Source organism: Trachymyrmex septentrionalis, unplaced genomic scaffold, assembly GCF_001594115.1.
Source record: "Trachymyrmex septentrionalis isolate Tsep2-gDNA-1 unplaced genomic scaffold, Tsep1.0 scaffold66, whole genome shotgun sequence".
NCBI lineage: Eukaryota > Metazoa > Arthropoda > Insecta > Hymenoptera > Formicidae > Trachymyrmex > Trachymyrmex septentrionalis.
Window position 1 is genome coordinate 612,016 of NW_017305843.1, and position 10,398 is coordinate 622,413.

Here is a 10,398-nt window from a genome sequence, read left to right on the forward strand (position 1 = left end):
TATATTATATATATTATATATATTTAAATATTTTTCGCATTAAAAAATTTTGTTCGATTCGAATCAATATGTTTGTGAAAAACATTCGTTTTTTACGCCACAAGAGAATTTTCGTAAATATATAAATTAGATTAAAAAATATAGATTCGTTTAACACATTAATCACTGTCATTTTTATTAATCATCACTTTTATTAGTTTCAATGTGATTTTGTTAATCATTCTGAATAATCAATATTACTTTCCCATTTTTATTGAAAATCGCTTAATGCAAATAGTGATTAATGCTGCAGTGATTTTTATCATTAGACAAGACACGATATTTCAATATTAAGTAGTGCAAACAGTAGGAAATTAAAATTTGTGAATGAGATTGTGAATATTTACTTCAATCGAAATGTGATATAGAACGGCTTTAGCCTATGTATCGAATGTTGTTGAACATCAGTTTGTTAAGGGTTAAAATCTGTTTGTTATCAAGCCGCCGGATAATGGCACAATAGTGCAACCCGAGTCTCCCTTTGTCACATTGTATTTTGTAGCAACTTGAATTGTATCGTGTGAAAAAAGCTTCTCCTGAAATTCTCGACAAGCTGTATTGCGCAAATACTAAATTATTACGAGCTGCACTGTAAAGCTGCTTCCATATTTCCTACGTAATTATTGCACTTATGCAGTAAATAGCAGTATATGAATATATTGTAAAACATGTTAGATCGTATATTTATATTTGATACTATAAATCTCACTACAAATGTAATTCTTAAAACATACGTATGAAGAATGTTTCTTTGAGAAAAGAATTATAATAATGAAAGAAAAATTGATTAAAGGGAAACTGATAGCAAAATTAAAATGATAATTGATATGTTATTAACTTTTTTAAATCTAATTTATATTTACGGAAAATCTAGATCGCAATAAACGAATGCATCGAATATTTTTGGGAAACAAATATCTATTTGTATGTGGGAAATTCTTTAATTATTAATATCATGTTTTATTTTGTGACAACTTTTTTATATTACATTTAAACTTTTAATTTTACATTCAAACTTGTTATGTTTCATATTTATAATATTTGTTTGATATTTAATTTAATTACAATTAAATATAATATTAGTTTGCAGAAATGTGATAACCAAAGTTATTCAAAGAGAGACAATTTATTCCGTAAGATATATTTTGTTCAATGCATAAATGACAAATGTAAAAATTATTAAAAACAAATCGGGAGAAAAACAATTATTTCTATAGGTACACAAAGAGTTAAATTATATTGTTACATACACAATATTAAATATGAAACATGTTACTTTGAACTATTATTAAAAGAATACGATAATTTTAATTTACTGTAAAATTTATGCCAAAATTAAAACCACTAATTTGTAGGCGATTTGTTAAATTAAATTACTTCTGGGTGACAAATTTTTCCTTAAAATTGATTTTCTATTATTTGCATGCGAGATTTTGCAAACAATTGATTTAAGAATTAAGCCATATTAAAAAAAAAATGTTTAATATTTATAATATTTATAATTTTACACTAAAAAAGAATACAATACTTTTTATAATTTCACAATTATTAAATTTGTATAAAATTTGTTTATATTTATTTTTACATATTATCTTACATAGCCTTATATTGTATTAACAAAGTAATCGATTTAATTGAATTGGTCAACTAAAATTAAAAAATAAACTGCAATTTTTTTTTCTATGTATCCAATTTTTTGAGGAATTAAATATTTCCTTATCACAATCAGTTACCGAAAGAAAATTTGACGCGTGCGCGCCTTCAATTTCTGATTTCGCAGATTCAATAGTTAAAAAATCCAATTTCTCGGTACGTGAGAAGAACGTACGATATAAGTTGTTCGATATCCATAAGACATCAGGGCGTAATGCAATGGATGTAACCCGATGCATTTTACTCAATGTCTGCTGAAGGTTACATCGCGCAACTTGGGGATGGAAATTTCGGCCACGAGGCTCTACCACGGTAATCTTATCTGCCGCAACTTGGTGACACCAGCCCGTGACTTAAGCTGAAACGTCAACTATCGGCTACGACAGTCGATATCGAGCTACCTCGATCCTCGCCGAAATCTAAAAGTAGCGGATGTGATGCTTGCCCGATATAATCGACAAACCGATTACTTAACTTCTTCTCAAATTTTACAAGACTACAATTATTTTTGCGTTTTATTTTATTCCATTTATTTCGCAAAACTAATATGCTTACAGGATACATAACAGGTTTCTATTTTCCTTTTAATTATTTTATTACAACTCTTCTTAATTTAAAAGATAAACAAAACGTCCTGAAACATAAGAGAGCATAAAACATTAAAGAAACACACACATTAAGGATAAAATTGTTCAGCATTTGGGAAATTTATCATTCAAATTAACTACTTAAATTGACATAGAGTCGATGAAACGAGATTTGCACACGCAATATTAACTTAGCCCGTACATTGTTCCACATAACGAAGTCACGTGCTCCAACAATACTCCGAAAATTTAATTTTAACCACAGTATACGGTTGACTTTTTTCTGCAGCTGTGTACCCGGACGCGACGTCTTGCATATTCACGTTCGCGTCTGGCGACACCGGCGCCGCGGCGGAAAGGTGTAATGCAAGACTGGCAATAAGCAAAAAAAACCTAATTCTAAGGCCGTTAATACTTGCGAGTTCGCGTGTTAATCCGGATGTGGTAGCAATTCGCCTTACATTTTCTGCCATGCAAACATCCTGCCGAGCGTTCTCGCGTAAGAGGATAGTTGCGTCTCGGGAGTTCTCGCGGCAGGATGCACGATTATACCTTGTCTCTTCGTTCGAATTTTGAAAAAAAAAAAAAAAGAAAAAGAAACAGAGGACGAATCGGAGATAGAGACCGAGAGCGAGGCGAAAACAACCCCTTTGTGCGAGCCCGCGGGAAATATGCATGCCCGCATTGATATGCATACGGTGTCAAGTAAATTTGCATCGAGTATCGTGCGAAAATAGAGACCTATCATTTGCCATGATATAACGAGAATAGTAAACGCCGCGAATACTTTGTTACGTACACGCCATTTGCAACTGAATCGGCCAGTGTCAATTCACTTTTGCAGAACTGAATGATATTCGCGCGATCGTCATCACGATAGCTAGTTGAATTCATCTTTTATAACTGTGCTGTCATTATTAAAAGCTTCTACATTTTTTTTTACCGATAGCTGCTCCTCTGTCTTTTTGTAATATTGAAACGTTGCATTGGATCGAGCGTTTAATCAGCAGGAGCTACGTTGCTTTTTAAAATATTCCTGTTAAAATTTATTCTACAAAATTTTTGGTGAATAATAATTGTGCATTATTAAATAAAATATTTAAGATATTAATTGATTTTAAAAAGTTACGAAAATTATTCTGATAAAATATATATTCTTTTCGTCGGGATTTGAATTTTTATGTTTTACTTATCGGTTCTTTGGTTTATTTGATCCACAGAGAATCAACGGGGCTCGCGTGATCGGTTGTCGCAGCATTGATTCATAGCGTTGTGACGAGTGTCTCGAACCAGTGCATCTCGAATTGTCTGGTGCCAGTAGTCGCGAGTAATTAGTGATTTGGTAGATAGATAGATAGATAGATAGATAGATAGATAGATAGATAGAAAGAGAGAGAGAGAGAGAGAGAGAGAGAGAGAGAGAGAGAGAGAGAGAGAGAGAGAGAGAGAGAGAGAGAGAGTGTGTCTCGTGTGTGTCGTAGTGATCGACAGAATTTGCTGGAGCATGCGACAGTAAGGACTTATCGACCCCAGCGACGTGCATGTTTATCGCTGGACAATGGCTGGACTACGCTACGTTTGTTGGCTCTTCGTCATCCTGGGATACCTGTCGGTCGTTCTGGTGTTTGCCCAGAACCCTGTGGAGGAGAAGACCACCTTCGAGGCTGCTTTCCAGGGTGAGCCGTTTTTATTTGTCCTCCTCTTGAATTTATAGACTTCCCGTCACCATTAACTACCATTACGTAAGTGGTATGATATACCGATCTGACTTTTGTTTTACGGTCGGTACTAGCTGCTATAAAAAGAAGTTGCAAATCGTCCTTGCGGCCATGAGATTAATGCATAACATTCTCAATCCAAAAAAGTCCTAACGACCACTTTTAACAATAAGATTTACGTTTATGAATAGAATGAAACTGATGTTTTTATTACTATAATATATATCTTATAAGTACGAGTCTCGTGTTGTGAAAGTTATTTATTTTATAACAGCTAAGTAAATTGTACTTGCACCGCAGTAAAAGAATTTTATGAAACCATTTAATGCCTATAAAAATAACTCGTAAATTGTATCGTTCTGTCTGTAAAATTCTGTCGATTATTCTCTTACAATTAGTTCGTAAATGGTTTTAAATTTTCTTTGATTAATTATATTCCATCTCAAGATAATTATACTACTGTTATAGTTATATATTTAAACTTATTGCATTTTTATGTATACAATGTCATAATAATAACTCTCAGAAAGAGGTTTTAAATTATTGCTTATTGGAATAGTAACGTATATAGGTACATATATATAATGAATAATATTTAAAATGAATAAACAGATATTTTTTTGAAAAATATTGCACAGTAGAATTATTAAATTTTCTATATTGAAGGAGAAGTATACATCGCAATATATGTAATCGAATATTAAAGAACATTATAAATACAAACAATCGAAGAATTTTCATCATTACTAATTAACAATTGTGCTTAGAAATGCATAATAAACATTATTTATTTTATAATGCGACGTTAATAGATTTTAATGATAAACAATATTTCAAAATTACTTAATATCAATAAAAATATATCAAAAAGTTTTGATTTCCATAGCGCTATAATTCATAAAATTCTTGTTTCCAGTTATTTTTAGTTATGTTTTTCATGAATATTAAATAGATACTAAATAGATTTTTGTTCCAATACGATCTTTTTTCTGTTAAAATAATTTAGATATAATTATATTAAGAAATAGAAAGATATATTAAATTATTTAAAAATATAATATTGAAACATTTTTTAACGATTTCTTTGACCAATTTGAATTGAATTATATCTTAATAAAAGTATTAAAAAAGAAATAGTTTCTAGTTATATAATAATCCCTAAAAAAAAATTAAATATTTTAAGAGAAGATAATTAAATTTTGTTATGAAAAGGTAATAATCTTAAAATGAAAGAAAAAAAAATTTTTTAATATTATTAATTATATACAGTTTGTTTTCTTGAAAATAACTTATAAATCGTTAATATAAAATTATATTATATGTCGCAATATTTAATAATTGGATTAATATTGACAAAGATAAAATATTTTTACAAGCAACACAAACATTTAGAAATTAAAAAATTATATTTTTAAATATAAAAAAATTAATTGTATACTTTCTATAAAGATTTTATAACAAATTATAAGTTGACCTTAGATGTATTCTAAGTATTTCAGTAAACCTTGAATAAAGATTTAAATGAAAAAGTTTCAATTAAGAGAGACATAAAAGATGTAAAAGAAGTTAAGTTCATTTTATAGCGAGCAAGAGCTTATGATGTATTTTTTGTAGCCTGGGGCTTATAGGAGTTTGGTGACAATTCATCGTTTATGTGGATCATAGATTCAACTTTTTATTATTTTTTCTTACTTTATCGCTGTATGATATAGATGTATTCTGTTATATTTTTGAATTACACTGTAAAATAAAAAAATTTATATATTCGTCATTTTCGATTTTACTTTTTGATTAGCTTAACTAACTTATCGACTTTAAAAGTGCCACTTTAAATAATTGAATTCGTTTTTAAAATACATTTCGTATCGAAAATCCATATCCATTCGATAAAAAGTTAACGACAACGTCTCTCGACAACTGTCGATGTGAAAAGTTTGTCCACGGAATAGAAGAACCTTACGGCGCTTTTTTCTATTATTTCGAAAAATTTTTTGCAGGTTTATGTCTATTTGCGACGTTATTCTTAACTTAATGAAGCGGGCGGGTAATTTTTGAAAAATTACATCGCGATGACTGAATTCCACCAAGCGAGTTGAAATTCGCGCAAGTGAGCGGACGAGAGACATGAAAAAGGGTCGAGCCAGCGAAATATTTTGCGTCAGTCAGTGAAATATCTGTCGGTTGCCGGCGCGACTGTATCCAGTTAATTGTAGCCTTCGTATCGATCCTCTCGAGAATGCAAGAGTGCCGTGGGATCGAGTCGCGCGATAATGTTCGCAATTTCCAAGCTACCGTGTGTAAACACTTCTGACCGCTCAACGACGACTAGCTTTTGCTTTCGCAATGTCCGCACATATATTTGAATATTCAAAATATTCCGAGAATGTAGTAATGCCTTTTGACTATGTGTCAATATGTACATATCTACTTGTTAGTCTGCCAAATCGTGATAATGCTAATCGCGTTAGCACATGATCAACGGCGTACGTTTAATATGCTTGCATTTTCAATTAGCGCAACATGATAACTACTTTGTTGCACGCTGCAAATATTGTCGTTTATTTTATCATAAATTGCAATAAATAGGATATAAGGAAGATAACGGTTAAATACAATGAATTTGCGATTATTACATCGTTATATATTATATTTAAGATAAGATAATCCATGTATATGGACCCGCGTTTAATATAAATTGTCTGAGCTTTTAAGAAGCTGCGACCAGGCATGTAATTAAAAGATTAATTAATTCATTAATGAAAAATAGTAATCGAGACATAATCACTTCAGAATGAATACATCGGTCGTGCAATGTCGTGCAATGCAAATTCCGTGATATCGCCGTGATACGAAACGTGTTGATTCAACAGTAAAAACAATGCCGTTGGACTATGCGTTAAATTGAATTATATGTGACCTGTTGAAATGAACTGAATTCCAGTAAGGCCGACGTTATTCCGCGCTAAACTATTCGGTGGATTCGTGGCGGTCGCGCAAGTATTTATGCAACATTTACGATCGATTAATGCGCGGAGCCGCACGAGAATCGATACACCAGTCCCGCCAAAAGCCATTAGAGCTTTATATTTCCGCCATTTTCTCCAACCGACATTGGTCGGCATGCTGTATTGTCATGAGCTCTCCATCTCAACTGCCAATATTCCAATGGCAATAACGCGAATAATGTCGACCGATTTTTCATCGCAAATGAATGCAGGCATGTCACTGCTATGGCATGAAACAAGATGACTTTCATTTATTTCTCATAGCAATCAGCAAGCGTATTTCATACTAAATGGAACTGATAATTATGCATGAGTAAGATTATAATTGACCTTTCAATGCAAGCCTAGATAGAATGATTTCAAATGTAAATATAGATATATTTAATCTTGGAACATTAATTTTCATAAATATTCAATTTTTGAAATTTTTCATTCTCTCTTTATGCTTAGCTATCTCCAAGCATCTAATAAATTCACAAAATTTTATTTTCAAATAAATAATGAATTAGATTTAAACCAAAATTTTGTGACTTAAGAAAATTTTTTTAGTGTAACTTAAAAAAGAAAGAACTGGAAAGAATACAGGCAGTAGTAGTCAAGCGCAGAAAACGTCACGCAAATAATATATCTATGAAGTGTGAAACTTCTTTATTCACTAAAACGCGCTTGTTTTCGGGAAGATTTAAATTTTTGATCACAGCACCCGGTTTCTCAAAAAAAGGTATAATCGCGGGATTAATTGATAGAGATAATTTTGCTTTCGAATTCTAAATTTTACTTTCATAATTTGTGTTTTATTATTAAAGAATTGTTAGAGAATGATTATCCATTGAACTTTATATTTGAAAATATTAACAATTGTTTGAAGAAAATTATTATGGCTAGTAATAGGAAGAGTGTTGTTAATGATAATAGGGTTGAAGTAGTGAAGCCTTCTTGGTTTACTGTTCCTTTCGTTCGTGGTATTACTGAGAAGTTTAGTAGATTGAATAGCGAGTGTATGAAGGTATCGTTTAATAGTACTAATAAATTGCGAAAATTCATTAGGGTGCATGAGGACCCTTTACGGCGACCCTTTACAAGAAGTCGAATGTTGTTTATAAGATCTCGTGTAAGAGTTGCTATGCAAGTTATGTGGGACAGACAGCTGAGGTCAAGAATCACGGAGAACCGATGGAACATATCTACTCGTAATGTCATAACGGAGCATCGGTTACAAGAAGGCTATGATTTCGATTGAAACAACGTTACAATACTGGACGAGGAGCCTCATTATAGGAAGAGATTGATTTCGGAGATGATATTCATCAAAAGACGGACAAAAGATGGACTGAACCTGTAGACGGATATGAAGGGGCTTCCCAAGGCCTACCTCCCGATCATAGACAAGCTATAAAGGCTTGAGTTGTTGTCACGTCTAGTGAGTCAGTATCGTTCGTACGCAGTAATGAGTCTTTCTGGCGTGTTTATCAATTTTTTTCCAACTTTCTTGTTCTTAGAATTGATTAACGCTTTGATGTAACATTTTTCCATTTGGTATCTCGAAAAATTACTAACTAAAAAACAAAAAGTGACTCACTGTATCCGATACTGACTGGCCAACATTATCAGGAGCCGGTTCTTGAATTATTTTTATAGTAATGTTTGCGATACGGTGCTGAGCATAGTGAGCGTCCTTATATTCGCCGGATAATTAATTATAATCTTAAAGTTGTTTGATAAATTATTTCTCCATATTCTATTTTACGATATTTCCTAATTTCTTTTCTTTTTTCTTTTTCTTTTTCTTTTTGGTTTTAATTCCGACATTTAAATTCTCGATGTAGGGGAATTCACCATGACAGGATTTTATTCACAGTTTTTATATATGTTAGTTTTATATAATATATGTAGTCTCTGAGGAAGGGGCTCAAAAGTGAGCCGAAACATGTAAGCGCGTTTTAGTGAATAAAGAAGTTTCACACTTCATAGGTATATTATTTGCGCGACGTCTTCTGCGCTTAACTTCTATTGCCTGTATCCTTTCTAGTTCTTTGATTTATAGTATAAGGAGTCTTGGTTAGTTTGATTTGTTATACGGAAAAAGAAAGAAAGAAAGAAAGAAATTAATTAATTTAAAAAAGAAAGAAATTAAAAGAGGAACGTATTGCTTATTGTCTACCTTGATACTTATTATTTATTAAAATGAATTGAATTGTTAGAAGTTTTTGTTGTAAAAAAATAATTAATACTAATTCTTACTTAATTATTGGGATCTTTATTGCAAAGGCGTCATTCTTGCAAGAATATACATATTATGATTCTTTAATCACCGTTAAACATTTAATATTTCGAAACTTCAATTTAATTAAAGTTTAAAATTTAAAATAATAAAACTACAATTTAAACAAATCTACTAATAAGTTTTCAAGAAAAGCTGTCTATGTTTATTATGCAAATTTATCATATTATATTATAGATTATTCAATATTCTAAATTTACATACGGGACGATATTGTATATAGCAGCTCTAACAACTTGCATAATACAGAACTAATAGCAGTGTGTATTTACACCACAAAACGTTACAGTTGCGTTTTCATTCATAGTTATTAAACAAAGTCCATATAATAAATGTTACATGGATATTCGTACATGATTTCCCGCGTGTAGCCGCTATCCTCAGACAGCTCGCTCCGCTATTCGCTCGCACCTAAAGGGCATCAAAGGCCTATGATATTAATCGCTCGCTACCCATTAGCAAATAGGCCCTGCGCGCAGAGGGAGCGTGCACGCGAGTCATTAACATTAACGTACCCTTTCTGCGTCGTTACTGACGCAATTGTCTACGCGTAAACTGTTATACGTGCTATTGTTTAACGCATTTCCGCGACATTAAAAGTCATGCCGACGCATTTAAGTGCGCGATTTTAACGCCGATGTCGATTAAAAACGCGAGTGAGCGACAAGGAAGCGATAGATAATAAGTGGGCCAATTTTCTCATAACTCGAAGATTGGCCGATTAAAAAGCAATTCTTGTTCCTGACAACTGACGACAATTAAAGCTTTAGAGAGAATAATCAAACTTTACGTCGGACGGAAAATTGCATGACCGCGAATAGTAGCTTATTAAAATTTACATAGCTTTCGCGTTCAATGACATTTCTAGGACACAAACGTCATACGAATATAAGCAATTAAATCTGTCATGTCAATTAATATTAAATAAGTTTATATACATATAGGACATTGTTTTTCAAGTAATATTTCAACGCGCATCCAGTATTACATAATAACATCCGCTTACATAATAAAAAGTTATCTAAAGATAAAATAAATTATACGTAAACATATCTTAGATAGATAAAAACGGTTTTATTTTTAATTTATTTAAATAAAAAATAAAATTATAAATT

The 10,398-nt window shown here is 31.6% G+C and overlaps 1 protein-coding gene across 2 annotated transcripts in view; it reads left to right on the forward strand.

The window, feature by feature from the left end:
* LOC108753140 (pikachurin) overlaps positions 1 to 10,398 on the forward strand; it is a 138,131-nt gene that overhangs the window by 921 nt on the left and 126,812 nt on the right. The window contains exon 2 of one of the 2 annotated variants that reach the window (XM_018494482.1): positions 3,761 to 3,955. In XM_018494482.1, the coding sequence (XP_018349984.1) occupies positions 3,838 to 3,955 (118 nt within the window). In that variant the 5' untranslated portion in view covers positions 3,761 to 3,837. Of the gene's footprint in view, positions 1 to 3,730; positions 3,956 to 10,398 lie in introns of those variants that run through there. The other variant, XM_018494483.1, reaches the window with a different exon arrangement.